This window comes from Trichosurus vulpecula, chromosome 6 (assembly GCF_011100635.1).
Source record: "Trichosurus vulpecula isolate mTriVul1 chromosome 6, mTriVul1.pri, whole genome shotgun sequence".
Lineage (NCBI taxonomy): Eukaryota > Metazoa > Chordata > Mammalia > Diprotodontia > Phalangeridae > Trichosurus > Trichosurus vulpecula.
The window spans coordinates 30,526,948-30,548,413 of NC_050578.1; the positions used below are offsets into that span (position 1 = coordinate 30,526,948).

Below are 21,466 nucleotides of genomic sequence, written 5' to 3' on the forward strand. Positions count from 1 at the left end.
TTTTGCTGAGAAGAGCTAAGTCATTCATATCGATCATCACACAATATTGCTGTTACTGTATACAATGTTCTCTTGTTTCTGCTCATTTCACTTTGCATCAGTTCATATAAATTTTTCTGAAATCTGCCTAATCATCATTTCTTATTGCAGAATAGTATTCCACTATATTCCTATATCTCAGCCTGTTTACCTATTCCCCAATTGATGGACATCCCCTCAGTTTCCAATTTTTTGCCACCACAAAAAGAGCTGCTATAAATATTTTTGTGAATGTAGGTCCTTTTCCCTTTTTCATGACTTCTTTGATACAGACCTAGTAATGGTATGTATTGTTGGATCAAAGGGTATGCACAGTTTGGTTGCCCTTGGGGCATAGTTCCAAATTGCTCTCCAGAATGGCTGGATCAATTCACAACTCCACCAACAATGCATTAGTGTCCCAGTTTTCCCACATCCCCTCCAACATTTATCATTTCCCTTTTCTGTCATATTAGCCAATCTGATAGGAATGAATTGGTACCTCAGAGTTGTTTTAATTTGCATTTCTCTAATCAAAACTGATTTAGAACATTTCTTTATATGATGATAGATAGATCGGATTTTTTCATCTGAAAACTGCCTGTTCATATCCTTTGATCATTTATCAATTGAGGAATGGCTCCTTTGAAGACCTTTCAAATAGACTTGACTTTTACTCAGTTAAAGTGATCATTTCTGGCTACCTCTATAAAGTTCCTGCACCTGGCAATAAAGTATCCTGCTTTCTGAAACTGTGGAATTTCACTGAATAGATTCCTTTTCAATACTACTTCCTGATGACAGTAAAGGTCAAACAAAAGTGATTCTGGTGGTGTTTGCTGTTCTGTATTATCACTCCCACTCCGGAGTAGAGATGATAGAGGCTTGCCTGTTTCGTCCATCCATAGGAATATGTCTCCTGGAAAACCTTCTTGGACCATTCAAAAATAAATGCCAATATATTCTAAAACAAGGCTGTTAGTAATGTGAATCACAATTTAGTGATTGCTTTTAGTAGACATAATAATGAACCCATTAGAAGTCCCCTAAACTGTTAGCAGCATGTTCTGATTTATGAAAAACATTTGGGTTAACAGTGAGGTGCCATACATACCATATTGGATGCCAACTTTCAAACTATTATAACATACTAAACTAACTTCTTATTTCCCTTATGGTTCTCTGCTCTCATCAGTCATTCTTCTCCTCTCATCCATCTTCCTCTGTTTCTCTTTTGCAGAGTTTTGTTCAGCCATCTGCTGTATGTCTTCTTTATGTCTTTAGTTCTCCAGTTTCTCCATAAGTCTTCACTACAATGTCAAGGCTTCAGTGTTTTTCATTTGTCCTGACTCTCCGTATTTCTTCATAGCAATAATCCTGACCAATCACAGTATCTTTTTTGCATTTTGGGAGCCAGATTTATCATAAAATGACAAAATCTCTTCTTTGATCTGCACTTTATTGATGGTCTTTCTCAACTGCTACTATGACAGCAAACAAGAATTCCTTGAGTGCCATACAGCAGCTAATTTATGGCACTCAGGACAGTGAGAGACTTTGAAAACTTTGTTTTGCTTACTTTTAAAGACAACATAACAGATTACCATTGGGGGAGGGGTTTGTTTATTCTGTTTATCTCAAGTCAAACACAGAGCTAATAGGCTTGACTCACCCTAAGGAGCTCTCCAAAATAGGGAAGACAGCTACCTATCTTAGAGATTTCCACAAATCACAAATACATTGAGGACAAGTTGCAATTGGGCCTACGTTGACATTATGTGAATACAAAATGTTAGTCTTCAAAATATACGAGAGACAATTTTCTAATGTTATCTGGATAAATTCCACCATAGACATAATTCTAGCTAATATTAAATTTTAGTAAGTTTAGACAAAAATAGAAACTAACACTATGAAAGAATAGCAATTGTTATCATTTCAAGTATAAAAGAATGACAATGGTTTCAAAATGTTGATAGTTTTAAAAAATTCTGTATATTTTCAATGGGGAGGTTTAACAAGATTACATTTTTTGTGTCCTGAAATGGCTGTCAACAGGGGTACTCCTTATCATGCTAAGGTTCCTGTACCTGCTTCATGCCAGGGTTGGCTTTGAAGAGGATACATGAGATTTGGGAAGTAGTCTGGGATGTATTTTATTTTTGGATACTCTGGGGAGCGTTTAGTGAGTGGGACTTGGGGAAGAGGAGTTAGGAATAGCTAGATAACTGAACAAAAAGGTGTTCAACCTATAAATATTTAGTTACTATTAGAATTACAAAGTACTAGCCAGATCAAGAATAATTATTATTCATTATTATTAATTAATTATTAATAATTAATTCATTTTTAATAATAATTAACCCAATTAATAAGGTAATTGGGTTAGTGATGGAAGAGAACTTAGAGGTCATAACCAGGGCTGGGGAACCTGTAGCCTCGAGGCCACATGTGGTCCACAGATCCAAAGGTCCTCAAGGCCCTTTGACTGAATCCGAACATCATAGAACAAAATGACATAGACCATCCCTGGTGTTACAAATGAAGAAACTGAAGACAAGAAAGATTAAGTGAATTGCCTTGGGGCACACAAGTACCAAGTGGCACTGCCATCATATGAACCCAAGGTCTGTGACTCAAAATCCAGCTGGCTGATGTTGACAATTCACTGAAGTCTGCAATGCTAATTTGGTGATGATGTGCTAAACATTATTAACTAACTATGATTAATGTCAAGATTGGTAATAAATTGGTTAATGTTGTTGCTAACAAAATATTGATCCTCATCCATTATTTTTTATCACATATATACACACATATCCATATAGTTAATATATGTGTACATACAAATGTATATATGTTAATATATGTATACATGAGAGACAATGCGATGGGACAGAGGGACCTTGGAATCAGGATGAGCTAGATTTCAGTTCTGTCTCTGACACAGACATCCAAGTGTCCGCAGCCACTTTTCTAGTCCTATAAAGTATATATACATATATATATATATACATATACATACATACATACACATATATATACATATATACATACATACATATATGTGTGTGTGTGTGTGTTGCAGATCTATAATGTTGATAGAAGTTTCCAGACTAGAACTTTCCTATACCAATGAAATTACAGGTCCAGATACAGAGGCACATATAATGATTTAATTTAAAAGTATGTAATAAGCACTTACTAAATGCAAAGCATTGTGAATACAATACAACAGCAAGGAGCTCACATTCTAATCAGGGGGAGAAAACACAAATAGGAGGTTTCAGTTGCAAGTAAGATGGAGAAGTGCCATGGGGCTAATGCTAATGCATGTTCTTTAATAAAATCACAGATCCATTTGTGATGAAACATTCAACAGTGTCAAGAACATTATGAAGAAAACTTTCTTTTCCAGTTCTTCATTAGCTGTGGCTGCTCAGGAGCCAAGGCTGCACTGCCTATAAGAAGAGGTTAGCACTTTGCATCCCCAAAAGGCTTATTTCTTTTGACAACAGTTGCAGGATTTTGAGCTAGAAGCAACGCCAGCAGTCTGAGAGAGTTAGAATTCTAAGGGCTCTTTGAAATCAGGGTGCTGGGCTACCTCTATGTCTCTACCACAGCTTAAGAGGAGGTGGTGGGTGGTGAGTGGTGATAACTGCCTGGCACATGGCTCCTTCTGTCTCTCTTTCAGGGTGACTTACTGCTTCAGCCTGGCTAGGCTGTCTGCCCCTTTAGTGGCTGTTGTTCGGCAGTGTTGATGGTGGGCCCCTTCTTCCTAAGGGCTGCTTCCCTTAATGATGGCTGTAGGAGTTGGGCTGGAAGCAGGGCTAGTAGTTTGGAAGGTACTGTTCTTCCTGGGGGTATTGGGCTCGGGGTCCTGGGCTGTCTACACTCCAGTTTAAGAGGAAATGGTGATCAAAGCTAAAGATTGGTATTTTGTTGGTGCTAATATTACAATATACTCAAGAGTAATCAATGTCATAAATTAGGATGTGTTATTCAGTCATTAACTTTAAAATATACATACGTCTCTATGCATGTAATCCTAATGCATAGGCATATAATGTATGTATATTACTGATACATAGATAGAATATAAACAAATATAAAGTGTGCATATACATGCATGTTATACATGTGTATGCTCTTTATATAACATGTATATGTCACAAAGACATTTATATGCACACAAATAGAAATACGTAAGTATACATATCAGAATCTACCTTTCACATGTGAAAGATACATCCTCGTGCTAAAGAAATCTTTAGTATACTGCGTGAAGAATCAGCCCAATTCACAAGTCACAGACCTGATCTGTTACTGATGTGCTTTTGTGGAGGAGTTTCCTACACCACTGAAATCACAGGTCTAGAGAAAACTACCAAAACAGTGATCTTAACTATTATACAAAGGATAAGATTCTAACTTACATTGGGAAAGATTCTGTAGTAGAAACAGTCTTGCTGGTCACATCCATTCATAAGGGCAAAGGTGGGGGCGGCTAGGTGACACAGTGAGTAGAGCACCAGTCCTAGAGTCAGGAGGACCTGAGTTCAAATCCTGCCTCAGACACTTAACACTTTACTAGCTGTGTGACCTTGGGCAAGTCATTTAACCCCAATTGCCTTGCCTTCCTCCCTCCAAAAAAAAAAATAAGGGCAAAGGTGGAATGGTCGATTTTTAAAAATTCATTTCCAGTTTATTCTATTTTAAATCATTCCCTAATGAATTCATGTAGGAAAAGTGGATATGAGAATACCACAACAGAATTATTTCCAACTAATGTTTTTTTTTTCCTGGCAATCCTCTGAGTTTAATATTTTTTTAATTTTTTAAAATACTTTTTTGGAGGGGGGAGGCAAGACAATTGGGGTTAAGTGACTTGCCCAAGGTCACACAGCTAGTAAGTATCAAGTGTCTGAGGCCGCATTTGAACTCAGGTCCTCCTGACTCCAGGGGCGTTGTTCTATTCACTGTGCCACCTAGCTGCCCCTGAGTTTAATATTTTTAAAAATAAAAGTTTTTAAAGCTACCTCTTCAAAGTATAGTTGACCTCTCAGGAAACGTGCCAGAGGATCTCCTTTTCTTATTCTTTCCTTCAGTAATTGTAATGCTTTTTCCACTAACTTGGAGTGATCGTGATAATCTGATGAAAAAAGTTTTTCAATGAATACTACCTTATAATATTACAATCCTATAAGTTCATAAGATCTATCTTTTGAAAAAATACAGTGACAGAGACACCCATCCCTCCTGACCCATTCCCCGCCCCGCCCCGACTCCTGCTGTAGACCACATTCTAAAACTGGCACTTACGTATATGAGAATAATCAGCAGCACAAAAGGAGGAAACTGCCTCCTAGTCATCCTCTAGCACCCAGCATGGAGCGCTTTTCTCTCTCTAAGGAGGATTTAACTCTTTTTTAGTCACTAGGTCCCCAACACAAAGCCTCACCAATTCGAGAAGGCTAGTCTAGTTACTATTGCTTAACCATGCTTGGCTCATTCTTGACTTGACACTTGCTTTTACTATTACGTTGGCCTGGCATACTCCTCTTTTCTCCTCCTGCCACTTAACCTAGCCAAATTCTACCATTCCTACAAAGTTCGGCTTACATCCCATCTCCTTATTATATACCACCTTAACCCACAGAGATCTCTCTCTTTTGAGTGCTTACACCATTAATTATCTCATTTTTCATTGATCGCATATATATTATTACTCTTTTAACTAGATTGTAAACAGGGTGAGGATTTGAGCTATTTTTATGCATCTCTGTATTCCCAATATCACCAAAGCAGTGCTTTACAACATACACTAGGCTTTCAGTAAGTATTTGTTGAGCAATCTTAGAGGATATAAGTAGGGTGAAACCAGCTTCCTTTGCTAGGAGGCAACTGTGAGTGTGAATATGATTGCATTACTTTGCGGTAATATTTAACTTTTCATACTCGAAGTTCTGACTCCTAGGCTGATGTAGAAACCCCAATATTGAAAATGAGGAGATCCTGCCTATCTTCTAGCCCCAAATCAGCCACTAAACTAGCTATGTGTCCTGTAGGACAAATCATTATCTCTCCTTGAGATGAAGGTACCGAACTGAGTAAGCTCTAAGATCCTTTCCAACTCTAATAGTCTCACTCTATGGTTCTACACATTGGAGTCTTTTGAACACAGCAGGTAAATTAATACTTAAATGTAAATCAAAGTACAGAGAATATTCTGCATCTGAACAAGAATTCTCTCCAGAATATCTCAACAAGGCATCACCTAGCCTTCCCTTAAAGATCTCCAGTGAAATGTAACACACTCTATGCCTCTTTGAGGCATTCTATTCCGTTTTTAGATAGTTAGAATTGTTAGAAAGTTTTTCCCTTACTCTAAAAGAAAATCTTCCTCTATGAAACTTCCACCCATTCTTATTTCACTCACTCTGTCTTCTGGGAAGCAGAAATCTAACCTCAAACTTCTGTATGGCAGCTAAATACTTGAAGACAGCTATTAGGTCTACTTCTCTCCACTTCCCTCCAACTCTAGTCTAGGCATAACCTTAAGGCCCCTTGCCATCTTGCCAGCCCTTAGCTGGGTGTGCTGCAGCTCAAGTATATCCTTAAAATGTGTACCCAGAACTGAATAGAGTACTTTAGCAGTGGCAGAATGAGGGCATGACTATCACCTCCTTCATCCTGGATTCTATTTCCTGTCATGCAGCAACCCTAGAGGCCATGCCCCACATCCTCCTTCCTTATATTAGCCACTGAAGCTCTTAGCACTTTTTCATGTGAACTGCTACAACGCCAGCGCCCTACCTTGTACCTGTGAAGTTAATTATTTTTTGAACCCACACATAATAGAATTTGGCTTTTATCACTATTAAATGCTACTTTATTAGATTTGACCCAATGGTTTAACTTATCAAAATCATTTGAAATTTTATTTTCTTGTTCCAATTAACAAGCATTTATGTTTTTCTCCCTCCCACCTTGCCCTACTGGGGGAAAAAAGAAAACCAAAACTCTTGTAACAAATAAACATAATCAACCAAAACAAATTCCCATTCTGGCCATGTTCAAAAATGTATATATAAACATCTTTTTTGGATCATGGCTCTGAAATAGATCTTCTGCAGATTTGATGAGCTCAAGCTATTTATGACCTTTATCCAATAAAAACGTTAAAGACTGAAGGGTGAAAAGGCAAGATCACTAGAAACTTCCTTCCAAAGTGACACTGATCTATAAATGACTACTCTTTGGTTCTGGTCATTCAACCAGGTTTGAAATCTGATGAAGATCATCTAATTCACACTTTTTTTTTTTTATCCACAGGAACATTATGGGACTGTGTAAATATGTTAATAACACCTGCAATGTGGCTAACTGGGGTTAGCCATGCAATCTTTCGCCAAAGAATAGTGTTTTATTCTGCTTCTCATCTTGTATTGGATTAAACTGTCTTGTGTAAAACTAAAATATGAAATCATGCTCTAAAATCTTCTAATGAGCTGACCTTTCTCGATGATACGTAAAATAAAAAAATGTCTTCAGGAAAAACAAACAAATAAATGTGCAGCTTTAAATATTAATCCCAAATAAATTCAATGTAAGGAAAGTTTGACTTTTCTTACCTTATACAGTCATTTAATAACAGAACTAGAAACTCTACTAAACATAAATGGAGCGGAGCTCTCAAAGTGTTGTAAATTCTAGAACTCTGTCTTGTGGGTAAATTGGGAAAGAACCCCCCATATTTATGTACTGTTTTAAGATTTACATATAAAGCACTTTCTTTATAACAACCCTGTGAGGTAGAGTATATTAATAATTATCCTTCTCTTAAAAATAGGAAAGTTGAAGCTCAGTAATTTAGCCCATAGACACAACACTAATACCTTGAAAAGAATAAGAAACTTCCCATCTCTGATACTATTATTCAATTATGAAACTTTAGAAAGCCACTTGTAAAGGAGGACTAGTAACAAGACTTGCACCTTGCTTATTATCCTTTTTCCATTGGGTGAATTTCTGAGTGTTGGCAGCACATGGGAACGTAGTATTTTGGGGACGCGTGGGAAGTTTTTCACTGATTAACTTCATTCTGTTTCTTCAGTGGATAGTCTGTAAATAACAAATACAGATAGAATGAGTAGAAAAATTTTTCTAGAGGGAAGAAAAAATAATCCCATTCCCCACTATTATCTGTCACATCGAGCCCCCTCAACCATCCCTCCCCCCAACAACCTTACCATTTAGGTCAATAGGACTATAGCTATCAACAAAAAGGTGAGCATAAAGGGAAAGGGACAATTCTCATCAAATCAATACCACCAGTATCATTTTGTATCTCCAAGGAATCACTTGTGATCTATCTAGTTGTTAATTCACAAATTCACATACTGATGATTTACGTTACCCACACCGCACTTGCTGATACTGCTGGGTCCTGCTGACACTACCCACAGCCAGAATTCCTCTTCAACAGAACCTTCCAGTTGCCTAGTGATCAAAAAGCAGCTTTATGATAAACAGCTCATCAGAATGACCAGAATAGGATCTGCCTCTTCGATTTCAAATTGCCGCTTCTTTTCTATCTTAGTTGAGTGCACAGCCATTTTTTTTTATCTTTTCCTTGTCTTAATTAAAGTGCTACGATCTAAAATTGATTATAGTTGTTGGGGGGGCGGGGCGGTGACTGCACTGAAAAGAGTGAGGCCACTCTCTCTACTTAGGATGTAGGAGGCCAGGCTACTTGGAGGTTTAAAGATATGGGAAAGCAAACCTAACAGTGGTTATTCTTTTCCCTCAAATACTAGTTCTTTTCCAAAATTCTACTGTTAAAACTCATTCTCATCAGCATGGGACAAGACCTTATTGGTAGGAAAGGGTAGACCCAGTGAGATTACATCTATGTGACTATGACACCAGTTATTTTAGATAATGAAATGTCAGATTGATGCACTAAACTGCAGGAAGGGGAGCAGGGTGATATACTGAAAAGCACACTGGACTAGGAGTCTGCAGGTCTCAGTTTTAGGCCTGCCTCCTTTACGGCTTTACAGTAAAATGCTGTAGTTGAGTGGATGACCTCTAAGACAGTAAGAGGCAGTCTGGTGCCATGATGGGAAAAGTGCTGGACTAGGAGTCAGATATGAATTCAAATCCAGCCTTAGATACTATCTGTGTGACCCCGGGCCAATCACTTAATCTCTCTCTGCTTCAGTTTTCTCATCTGTAAAACAGGGATAATAACCCCTACCTCCTAGGGTTGTTGTGAGGTTAAAATGAGAATACTTGCAAAGCACTTTGTGAACAGTAAAATGTTAAAAAAAAAAAAAAAGCTTGTGATTATCATTAAGTTCCAGTTCTAAGATCCTGTGATTGGTCCTAAGGTCCTAGCTCCACAGCATCATAGCCAGCTGGCAATCAGTCCCATTTCACTTGTACTTATTCTGGTACAATGGTAGCGGTAGAAGTTCATCTTGGTCTTTCTCAGACAAGAGTCTGTGAGCTGAGTCTCATCACAGACTTGATCTTGGCAGCAGTTTTGCTAACACAGGGCTACCCTATGAGGACTGCCAGCTCACAGAAGTACACTTACCCTACAAAGCCCCACAATAGTAATAACACCCCACTCTCCAGGGACCACATATAACTGAACCAACTGAATCAACATATTATATGCTAGTCAATGACCAAGGCCCCTGATCTGGGGCAAAACACATGAAATGCATGAAATGGGAGGGGAGGAGGAGGTAGACGATCTCGTACAGCTGCTAGGGAAGCATCACTGATGTCTTACGTTTCTGTCGGATGGTCACGGGGCAATCCAGTTTGGGCTCAGTATCAGTGTACACCTGCTTATTTACTATGTGCCAAGCACTGTGGTAGGGACCAGGAATACAAATAAAAAGCAAAGATGGCTCCTATTTTCAAGGAGCTTAAATTTTGATGGGAAAAACAAAGGGTACAGGGAATAGTTCATAAATTAGTACATTATCTTTTAAAAGTAATCTCTATTTTAAGCATGATAAATTCTAGAATTCATTTCTTTACATATTGACTAGAGGGTATGAAGAGGTTCACTGTAAGCCAAGGGGTATGTGAACCTCTGGTCTAGAATGTCTTTGTCATCCTCCGCCTTTTGAATTTACAAACCATTCTATAAAGCTGAACTCAAATACTACTTTTAGAAAACCTTCCGATTCCCCTTCTAGTAAATAATGAGCAATTTCACCTTAGGTCTCACCTAGCAATTGACTGGTACCTCTCTAATCTATTTATCATGCATTAATGTTATGAGTATGCATCTTATCTATGCAAGGAGGATTTTGTTATCCTTTTTAGAGTTCAGTTTTTCAGGATCCATGGCCATGGCAATGTCTAGTTTCCAGGTGTTAGATAATAACTCCCAGAATAGCTGCAAGGAGCCTAGATAGTAATTCCCTGAATCATAGTAATAGGCAGTCCTACTGAGGTTTCACCTTGAGATAAGGGGTGACATAATTGATATTTACTACGCTTGCACCAAATGACAATATTGCTAAAGTTGACCTGTGAGCTTAATGTTGGCAAGATGCCTTCTTTTTCTGTTGCCCTGTAAAGCAAGTGGGCACTGGTCAGTGAGTAGGATAAAGCACAGGGAATCTGTGTGTGCCTCGACTGGCCCCCATCAAGGCTTGAGAGGATTTAGGGGAGTGCACAAGCTGTGTCTGTCTCCACTGACCCCATCGAGACATGGGGTGGTTGCCCACCCTGCCTTCTTGAGGGACCCTGAGAGGATTGTTAGGGAATGTTGTAGGTGCTGGTTCTTTCATTATCAGCAACCTTCTGAAAAGACTAGACTAGAATAAAGTAAGACTATTAACCCCTCCAAAGGTATCTGCCTGTCTGACCAGATCAAGAGTGAACTTGTTAGAGGCTGGAGTCTGAAACCCCCAGCGCCTCCTGTGAGTTATTTGTGAAACAAATACCTACTTAGAATGTAGGCTCTAAGGCTGAAGAGAGCATGTTAGAATGTAAACTATGTACTGTCCTCCATATCTAGCAGAGTTCCTTCAAATTTGTTGTTGAGCCATTTCAGTAATATCCGACTCTTCGTGACCCCATTCGGGATTTTCTTGGCAAAGACACTGGAGTGGTTTGCTATTTCCTTCTCCAGCTCATCTAACAGATGAGGAAACTGAGGCAAATGCAGTTAAGTGACTTGCCCAGCATTACACAGCTGGCTTCGGAGGCCAGGTTTGAACTCAGGAAGATGTGTGTCCCTGACTCCAGGTGTGGCATCTCTCCGCTGTGCCACCTACCTGCTTCTTTTGCACAGAGAGTACTTGATGTATTTCTTGTTGAATTGAAATTCATTCTGCTTTCCCAAAATAATTGTTGTTCTCCCTTGCTCTATCCTCTAACCCCTCTTAAAAATGAAAATGAGATTTCCATCTCCAGTTTTTTCTAAAACATGGCTTCCATGGACACAAAAATATCACTGGCAGTATGAATGACCATTTTTATTGAAGCTGAGAAATATTATTATTAATGATATTATACAAAAGACTCTGAAAAAGGTGCTTTAATAAAAATTTTGTATAAATGGTTTAGCTTTTGAGGTAGTCACTATTAATCTGCACCTGAGAAAAATAGTAAGCTATTCACAACTAGGTTTTTAATAGAAACCTGTGACATTTGGTGCCTGTGATTCCTTTTTTTTTTTTTTTAATTCTCTTCAGTCCGGCTCCTGACCTTATATTCAACTGAATGACTTCACCATTCAATGGCTCTCTCCAAAGTTAGCAATTATCTTTCAATCACTAGTCCTCATCCTTCTTGACTTTTCTGCAGACTTCGACAGTTATGATCATTTTCTTCTCCCTTACACCTTATCTCCTCCTACTTGTCTAACCACTCCTCAGTCTCCTTTGCTGAATCTTCATCCAAACCACATCTGCTAACCATGGGTAAACCCCCAAAGTTCTGTCCTGTGCCCTCTTCTTTCTTCCCCAACACCATTTTTTGCTTGGTGATCTCATCAGTTCCCACTGAATCATCTTTTCTATGCAGATGATTCTCAGATCTACTTATCCAGGCCTAACCTCTCTCCTAGGGAAGCTAGATGGCACATTGGATAGTGTGCCAGTTCTTGAGTCAGAAAGACTCCTTTTCCTCAGTTCAAATCTGGCCTCAGACACTAACTGTGTGTCCTTGGGCAAAGCACTTCAGCCTGTTTTCCTCATCTGTAAAATGAGCTGGAGAAGGAAATGGCAAACCACTCCAATATCTTTGCCAAAAAAAAAAAAAACCCAAATGGGGTCACAGAGTCGAAAGGACAAAAAGCACCTGCTACATGCCAGGCATGTGCGAAGCACTGAGGAAAGAAAGAAAAAGATAGTCCCTGCTCTCCAGGACCTTCCAATCGTTCACTAACTAAGCCACCTGATTTCTTGGGTCCCTCCCACCTTGAAATCATTGGATCCAACCTAGTGAATTAAACTTCCTAACTTCTCTTCCACCTTGGCCTGCCCCATTCATTCAGATAATGCAACCACAGTGGGGAACGCGTGCAGATAGACACTCGCCCAGCTCGCCCAGGCTCCTGAATGGGAATGCTCCAAAACGGTCATCATGCCCTACAGGTGACTGGAAGCAGCCGGCTGGGGGGTTAGGTTGGCCTAGGCTCGGTTCCCCAGGTCCTTCTCTAATCTAGGGGCCTGGGCCCTGACACGCACCCACCCCCAGGAGGCCCGGTCCCTGCGTCTCCCCGCCTACTCTTTATGGTGCCAGGTGTGATGTTCCTCGCCTGGCCACCGAGAGGCCCTGGCCCCTCGCCGCTTCCTGCTTACGTGCAGGGAAGCAGGAACGCAAAGCCACAGCGACCTCCACCCCCTCCCAAGGCCGGGCGAGCGGGTGTGCTACGTGCCAGGCCACGCTGTACCTAATGGCAGCCTCCGCCCCTGGGCCTCCCATCCCCGCCCCACCTCCGCCCGGCCCCTCAGGCCTTACCGCGCCTGCGCACTTCGCGGGGCGCTCCTTTCCAGATTTCCCCGCCCACAAGCTCCAGCCAATCAACTCCCAGGACTTCCCGCTGGTTTCTTCCCCGCCCACCCCCCACCCCCGGCCCGGGCCCCGTCTCCACGTGGTGATGTTTGTGTACGTGCTGCCCAGACCCGGAGGTCTTTAGTGGGGCAATGGGCGGGCAAGGAGAGGAGGGGGTGAAAGGGGAACGGGAGAATGGAAAGGGGGAGGAGGAAGAGGAAAAGAGGGAGAAGGAGAGAGAAAAGAGGAGTAACAGGAGGAGAAGCGAGGAGATCGAGGAGGAGGAGAAAGGAGTAACAAGAGGAAAAAGGGAGACCCGGAGGAGAGGCCCCCCAGCCGCGCTGAACGCGGAGCTCCAGGCAGAGCCACTGCTACCTTTTGCCTGCAGTAGCTCACGGGGTGATGCTGCTGCTGGACTGCGGGGCCGAGGTGCGTCCGTCCGTCCGTCCGCCCATCCGGTGCTGGGGGAGGAGGGCACCCCGGGGTCTGGGGGCCAGTCCAGAGCGAGCGCGCACAGTAGAGGGGCTCCTTACCTGGCTGACCCGTTTGACCTCCCCAATGCCTCACCCCTCCCTCCTCCCAGGTTGACAGCCTGAAGCGTTTGCTGGAGCCGGGCAGCGCCGTGAACGCCCCTCGAGACGCCTGCGGTCAGTCTCCAGCACACCTGGCTGCCCAGGCCGGACATCCCTTCTTTCTGCTCTGGCAGCTGCAGGCGGGAGCCGACCTCAATCAACAGGTAACTAGGTAACCGGAGGAGGGCCGGGCTGCACAAACACCGCAGTGCCAGGTGCGAAAACCACGGCCTTTTGCATTGGTGTTTTGCAAAGAATATTGGACTCACCTGGGAGAGATCCATCCTTGAGTTTGCCCCCGATCGTGCTATGCCACCTAACCTCTCTGGGTTCTCCATTTCCTCATTTGATAAATTAGAAGAGAAGGCAGGTTATAACATAGCATGTGGGCCGTAAGAATCACGAAGATCTGCGTTCGAATTCTGTGTCTGACACTTTAACTTAGCTTTTCAGTGTCCCAGAGAAGTTGGTGGTGGGTGTGTCCACTCCAGGCCAGAAAAATGGGTTGAGGGAATTGAATTAAATAATCAAGTCCCTTCCAGCTCTAAAATGTCCCAAATGTAAAAGCTTCACCCCCTCTTGGTCAGAACTAAAGCTGGAACAGATATGGGAGGCCGCTGAAATCTAACCTGAGGAAAACAGACTCCGCTGGTGGGATTTGAACATGGGTCCTTGGACAGCCAGAGCCAGTGGCTTTTTGCCATGCTGCCCTCACTTTATGTGGCCCTGGTACCATGACTGCTATGATTACTTTCTTCTAAAGTTCTGGAGAGATTTTCTGAAGACTGCTTCAACTGTTTACCTGCAATTCGTTTCCACTGAAGATAGTAAAATTAAGTTACCCTTTGATCTTTTTAAGTTGTAATTGCCCTGTTAGGATAAGTGTAGCTTGTATCTGATTTGCTTATTTCTTCTAAGAAGAATGTAGAATGAACTTTTTTCTACTCTTAATCATGAAAACACTATCCTTGGTGTTAGAGATTCCATTATATACCCAAAAGGTGCCTGTGGGATGAAGTCCTTTTGTATATATTTGGCAAAAGGCCAGTTGTGTCCAAATGCTTTAAATCAGTGGTGTCAAGTCAGAAAGAGGGGCTACTAATATATTGACTTATTTTTAAAATGTAATATTAACTATTTTATTTTTTATTTTGTTAAATATTTCCCAGTTATATTTTAATCTGGTTGAGGCCGCACTCAGGAATGTTTTGACCCCTCTGCTGCAAATCATAATTCTGGGAGAAATTATGGTGGCAAGCAACTAGAACAGTACAGTTCTCATATTTCAGATCATTTAGACTCACCTCATTGCCTTCCAGTGAGAAAGCTGCTGGGAGGAGAGGTTTTTGTGCGGAGAATCTGAATTTCTTTCTCTTCCTGTTTTTAACCAGGATGCTTTTGGAGAAGCCCCAATACATAAAGCGGCTAAAGTCGGGAGCTTGGAATGCCTCAGTCTGCTTGTAGCTGGTGATGCCCTACTTGAGTAAGTAATGACACCACCTTACGGGTTTGGTATGCTACAGTTTCCTGAGTGCCTTTATGTAAGTTATTTCATGTAATCAATCCCTTTAACTCAGTAAAGCAGAAAATCAAATGACTGCTTCAATTTTGCCCTTTTCTTGGAAACACCAGGAATAGGAAGGTAAGAGTCAGAGGTGTACAGATTTCATTGGCATTTAATGCTTTATTCGTGACCTGCACAGAAATGTTAAGACAATTTACATGTTAACTCGATGTAGTTCCATTTATTCATAACTCCTATCACTCTGACATTCTGAATCAGAATGTTCTACAGTTACGACCATTTTATGTCAATAACTACAGAAATGTTCTCCTTCAGTTTTGGCAGAGGAAAACCCATTCCATTTTAATTAACGTTTGAAATCTCACTGCAGAACTTGCTTGTTGTAGGAAACAGCCCTCTGTAGAAGTAGTTATTTTCTCTTTAAAATGTTGACCGCCAGAATTGGACACCTCTTCCTGCCCTTTCTTTACCCTGAAACAACTTTTTTTCTGGCAGAGTCAAATTATTTTGATAACAGTGGTCTTTTTTGTGATCATCAGAATAATTGTTAAGTGGTAACAAGAAAATCAGAAAAAAATACAAAAAAGAGAGATCAGAAGAAGACACAACAAACAAAAAGGACTTTTTACTATTTTCTTAAATTTTAATATACGTTTAATAACATAAATAATTTTGAATTTATTGTACATACAATCATTTTTTCTTTCCTTTTTGGGTGGCAGAGGGAGTAAATATATTGATGAAAGTAGATGTCTTTTGAAATATTGTTTACTTGGATGGGCTTATTAAGCATAGAATAAAAAATTTTTTAAAAAATTTAAATCTTAGAAACAGCAATTCATTTTTATTTAATTGTTCTCCAATTCTGTGATTGAACTGTAGCTTACGTAACATGAATGGGCAGACTGCAGAAGACCTGGCATGGTCTTGTGGATTTCTGGAATGTGCCAAATTTCTCACAACAGTTAAACATATACAGAGTATGAAGTTAAGTGAACAATCCAAATGTTCATTCAACACTGACAACTGTGGTTTGCTGCTTAAAAATAAACGAGCTCACAGAAATGTGGACAACTCAAATGGGAAGAAGCAACGATCAGATGGTAGGTAGCAGGTAGATTGTGAAGATTTCTATATAAATATTAGAATTAAGCTCATTATGATACTGAAACCTTATTCATATTTAATAATTCAGTAAGGCTCCATCTGTCTTTAGTTTTGAACTGCTTGTAATATTGTATTCCCATTAGAATACTTTCTAAACTTTAAGGATTCTCGTGATAATAACCTCATTTTCACTTTCAAGTTGGCAACTGTGATGCACAAGTTTGTATCTGCTAAAGGAGGAAAGTATTCGAAAAACTATTCCCAAAGTGGTTGAGTTTGTGGGTGAATTAAGATATGGTGTTCACCCCCACCTTCTCAGAAGTGTTGGGCCTGATGCCCCTGCCAAGACTCACCCCAGGCATGTGGCTTTTCATGAGGAACAGTTCGACCAAGGAGCCAAAAGTGAGATTAGAGATGGCAGGTGTTGCCCTGCCCCCCCTTTTTTTTAACCTTGGGGTTCTTGTGACATTGCTGGCCTTGCCCGTCTCTCTTCTCTGCATTTTATAGGTTATTTTATGGTTACTGTGTTAGGAAACGTGTGTATTTTCAGAATTTTTTTAAAATAAAGACTTGTATGCAGAAAAGTCTATTTTGAGCAATCTCTAGCGAAAGATGACAATTTTTGTGGTCAACTGAACCTTGCTCCATTTCCCATAGATTGAATGTATAAACAATCTCTCTCTCTTTTTTTTTTTTAAACTTATTGTGCCGTTTTTTAAGGAACGTTGAGGATTGACTATTTAGATTCTAATAGTAACTAGTGGCTATTTAGGGTAATAGTTACCTAAGCTTCATTAGTCTTATTTTTCTTAATTACAAATTAGTAATAATTTCCAGGGGAAGCAAAATCAAAATGTATTTATAAATAGTTATCCAAACATATTTAGAATTGTATAGTGGTTTGTTATATATCACACAAACTAGCATGTACTTGCAGCATTCAGTATTTCCCTCACTGTAAAGGTGCCAATGGAAAATGTCACAAAGGAAATAGCTGCTGCATTTTTTTTTAAAATAGGTCATTTGTGTTAAAATGGGAAGCTGACTGAAAAGAAGTTTGGAGCAGATCCTCAGATTGACGATCTCTTTCTGGGCCACAAGCTACTGGACTGATCCATAAAATGTTCTCATCTTCTTCTAAGAAGGAGTGAGAGAGATTAAAATTTCTTCTGAGTGAAGATCATTTTAAGAATATATGTATTCATATAGTTTTGGTATGCTGCATCTGGTTGTATGTGTTTCAACTTTATATCTTTAAGCTAAATACAAATATTTCGTTGGGGTGTTTTTTTTAAACCTCTTCTAAAGACTCCAACGATAATGAAGAAAAATCAGTTTTAATCATTCTTCAATTATTGTAGCATTGACACACTATTGTTAACCAGAGTACCTTGCACATAGTATATGCCTGATGTTCCAACTAAACGGCTGCATTTGAAATTGCTACTATATACATTTGCCTTCCTTATGTTTTTATATGAAGTTTGTGCCTTGTTTTTGCATAACTATCATGCACCCTACACTTATAAATATTGGTTCTACTCGGATTCTTCAAATCATCTTTGGTCTCTGAGGAAGGCAGAGATTATAGTAGGCATCCTTTTTCCAAAAATCTGAACCTTTCCATCCACAGAAACCCTAGATAAAAGGATAAAAAAAATAAGCCTTGTCACACACTTAAAAGCTCCAGTACCTCCCCGCACCCCCTAAATCCCAGGAAACATCCAGATGTTTGTGGATTTACCATCATCAGCAAACTTCTACTCAGGGTAATGGTTACCTAAATTTCATTGAAGTTTTAGAGTATTTTTCTTAATTACAAAATAGTTTCCAGAGGAAATAAATCAAAATGTACTTGTAAATAATTATTAACAATATTTAGAATTTTATAGTGATCTGTTATATATCGAACTAATATGTACTTGTTCAATATTTCTCTCATCCTCATTCACTAGTACCATGACTTAAGTCGAACTATTCCTTCTGTTGGTAAACTAAGACTAGTGTTCCCAGCCAAAAGTATCCCTCACAGACATGATTCTATGCAAACTGGAAAGCACTAAAAAGAGTTTACTCACTCTGCTGCTTGATTTTTTTTTAAAAGGCCCTCAGTAGTTAATATTCATTATTTCTTATAAAGTTAAAATTTATTCAGGAAAAAAACAACCCTCGATCTAGTTGGGTAGTACAGTAGGTTCTGGCGTTTCACTTGCAACAGTGGTCATCCCATGGAGCATGTGTAGGACGGACCTACACCCAGGACCCTCTTTACATACTAGGCAGATATTAAGTGAAAAACTGAAAGTGAATAATGATCTTATTCCTTATCCTAATAGACATTTTAACCTTAAAACTAAAGTTGACATTTGTTTTTTGCAGAAATTAAAATCTAAATCCTCTTGCTACATTTATCTTTAACCTTAAAACAAAATTTACTCATCTTTTCTCCAACATAGCCCATCTTTATGTTTTCCAAATAGTTTAAAAGGCATATGTTCTAGGTATGCAATCCTTTTACAATCTCATCAACCTACATAATAGGAATCCTGGTAGCTGACTGCAAAAACATGAGTGCCATGATCTCTCATTTCTTGCGTTGCCTGGCATGTGCCATGGACTCTGAAAAGTTCACATAAAAAGGAAAAAAATGGTCCCATAGATCCAGTGGACCAGAACAACATGTCATCCTGAGGTCATGTTTGCCACTTAGCTGTGTGACCTTGAACAAATAATTGCTCTGACCCTCATAGGACTCTTCACAGAACAAAATGAGTTGATATGTTTAAAGCACTGATAACACTGTAAAGTCACTAGAGATATACTAAATGTAATTTGCTATTAATATCACCTAGAGTAATCCTTTCCTATAGGTCCCATACAACAGGTGGCCTAAGTTGTTACATCCTTGGTCTTTTTTATATATTTTAGTCGTATATAGTTTAGTATATTTTAGTTGTGCTTTGCATTTTTCTTTCCCTTACAAAATCATCCTGGAAGGTCTTTCCCCCATAATAACCTCATAAAGTACTCATGGTACCCAGACAACCCCATATAGCACCTGGCATCCTAAACAGGACCTTCCTATTAACCAACTGGGTAAATCAGGGAACATTCCAGTTTCACATGCTCATTTCTTCTTTCCCCTTTCACCACTTGACATTCAAAGATCCCAAAGAATGGATCTGGTTATGAAGGCAGCAGATAACATCTTGTTCCCTAACAATCACCATCCTGGGATCCCTTGAAAGAAGGATGCATCTCTGACACAGCAGCATTGTGACGTGGCCCGTACAAAAAAGAAAAGCTGGGAAGCCAATGTTAGAGATGCTATATCACCCCATTCTGGGAAACTGCCATACCATTATCCCATCTGGACACAGCACTGTCGTACTGCCATTTCCAGCCACCACTGAAGAATTTTGTTGACTAAATATCTTTTGGACACCTAAGGCTCATGTGTGCTTCCTTCTTTTCCCTTTAGTACAGGCATAATCACTGAAGAGGCTCTTACCACCAAATTAAGGAACTAAAATGAGTAAGAGGCTGGGGGGGAAAGGGAAGATTGAGATCTAACAGCTTCCAGCTCTTAATCCTGTAATATCTGCATGATACTAATTTTTAACCCTATAGAGGCTGTTGTATTCCACATTTGTGGCCATTAAGCAACACTAGCTGACTGTTGGTATCAAAAAGACGGGCCTTTGCTTTCACGGGAAGTCAGGTCTTGCGGTCATAAGGGAGCCTGGCAGTTTGCCAAAGCCAAACCAGCCTGCATTCCTCCTGCCCATTCAATTCTGGGCCTGATTCGTCATCTGCCTGTATTGTCTGTGTCAGGTATAAATACAGATGGACAAGCTCTAAAGTTTAGACAGCAATTAATGAATGTTGTAATTTGGGCATGACCTAAAATATTCCTGAAAAATTCTAGCTATTCTAATCTTCAAAATTTTTAAAGGATAGGATTCAGTACCTTCTGTTCCTATCCCTCAATAACTCTTAACAACCCAAGTGTTCATAACTGTCTAATTTTCTGTTTTTGAACTAAGTTTTATTCCTTTGATATAAAAAAACTCTTATATTTGAAGCTGGTCACCCCCAGCAGTAACATTACAAACAGCAGAAACATCATCAATTTTTAAAGCCCAATTTTTCTTAAATAACTTTTTTTTCTTGCCTCTAGATTCTCTTGAAGACTAAATTACTTCTAAATAGATACCTAATTTCTATTTTGAAAAATGTTTAAAGTTTTTTTTTCCTCCTTTACTATCATTTCCTGATACCCAATTCCCTGCTCCCAAATAGAATCTTCCCTTGAAACAAAGTAGGACAGCACATGCTTCATTGTGCCTTTTAGTATGTAGGAGGCTTATGTTTCACCACAAGTCCTAGCCATCTGATTTGTGCTGCTTTAGAATTATCTTCATTTACAACATCTACCTTTTCCAAGATGGCGTGCAGGTCCTCCGGGCCTGTGTAATGAGGATCCAGAATCAGGTACTTTACCTGCCCAGTCATCTCATTCCAGGCCACTCCTAGTATTGTATGAGCCAAGACTCCTCCACCTATAGAAAAGGAAACATAGGATTTGAAATAAACTGACAATTACATCTCAAACTTTACACTCAAACTAAAGAGTTGTGTTGTTTTTTAAGTTATCCAAAACAGCTTTGAAGCACAGAATCTACACGTTCAGACTACAGAAACATTGGGAGGCATACTTAAAAATGATACATTTATTTTATTAAAATTCAGAGCTAACTTGATGTTCTCCTATGTCTGTCTTTAATTATTTTTGTTAACACAAAGAATTCAGATGTTGAAGGGGTCTCAGGTCATCACAGCTAGCTCAGAAATCTTCCACAATGTTTTCAGACAAATGGTTAAGACCCTGCCTGACTGTCTGTCTGCTGTAATACAACCTGTCCCACCATGAATGGCTCAGAGAGCTAGACAGTCCTTTCTTAGGTTTAGCTAAAATGTATATTCTTGTAACGTTCATCTTGTTTATAGTTTTGCCTTCTGAAATACCATATGACAAGTCTACTGCTAGGTAACATCTTAAATATTTAAAGACAGCTCTCATTTCCCCTTTGGTCTTCTCTCTGTAATTATCATTTTAATTGAAATCATTCTTCCCACTGACATTTCTTTGCATCTAGAAGCAGATTTATGCCCTTACCTCTCTGCTTCATACAGCAATTATAGGAAAGAG

At 39.7% G+C, this 21,466-nt stretch overlaps 3 protein-coding genes across 8 annotated transcripts in view; 1 reads left to right on the plus strand and 2 right to left on the minus strand.

The window, feature by feature from the left end:
- LOC118854408 (LRP2 binding protein) overlaps positions 1-8,501 on the minus strand; it is a 40,571-nt gene extending 32,070 nt beyond the window's left edge. Inside the window, exons 1-3 of one of the 5 annotated variants that reach the window (XM_036764770.1) lie at positions 8,433-8,482; positions 8,016-8,142; positions 5,058-5,170 (exon numbers count right to left, since the gene is read on the minus strand). In XM_036764770.1, the coding sequence (XP_036620665.1) occupies positions 5,058-5,170; positions 8,016-8,121 (219 nt within the window). In that variant the 5' untranslated portion in view covers positions 8,122-8,142; positions 8,433-8,482. Of the gene's footprint in view, positions 1-5,057; positions 5,171-8,015; positions 8,143-8,349 lie in introns of all 5 variants that reach the window. The other 4 variants (XM_036764769.1, XM_036764771.1, XM_036764768.1 and 1 more) reach the window with 4 other exon arrangements.
- Positions 8,502-13,361: 4,860 nt separating this feature from the next.
- ANKRD37 (ankyrin repeat domain 37) lies at positions 13,362-17,724 on the plus strand. The gene is made up of 5 exons (XM_036763620.1): positions 13,362-13,479; positions 13,634-13,786; positions 15,014-15,105; positions 16,030-16,250; positions 17,273-17,724. The coding sequence occupies exons 1-5, from the start codon at positions 13,453-13,455 to the stop codon at positions 17,284-17,286; spliced, it is 507 nt and encodes a 168-aa protein (XP_036619515.1). The 5' UTR covers positions 13,362-13,452; the 3' UTR covers positions 17,287-17,724.
- UFSP2 (UFM1 specific peptidase 2) overlaps positions 15,775-21,466 on the minus strand; it is a 38,580-nt gene continuing 32,888 nt past the window's right edge. Inside the window, exons 11-12 of one of the 2 annotated variants that reach the window (XM_036763616.1) lie at positions 20,692-20,816; positions 15,775-17,892 (exon numbers count right to left, since the gene is read on the minus strand). In XM_036763616.1, coding sequence (XP_036619511.1) covers positions 17,806-17,892; positions 20,692-20,816 — 212 coding nt within the window. In that variant the 3' untranslated portion in view covers positions 15,775-17,805. The remainder of the gene's footprint in view (positions 17,893-20,691; positions 20,817-21,466) is intronic. The other variant, XM_036763617.1, reaches the window with a different exon arrangement.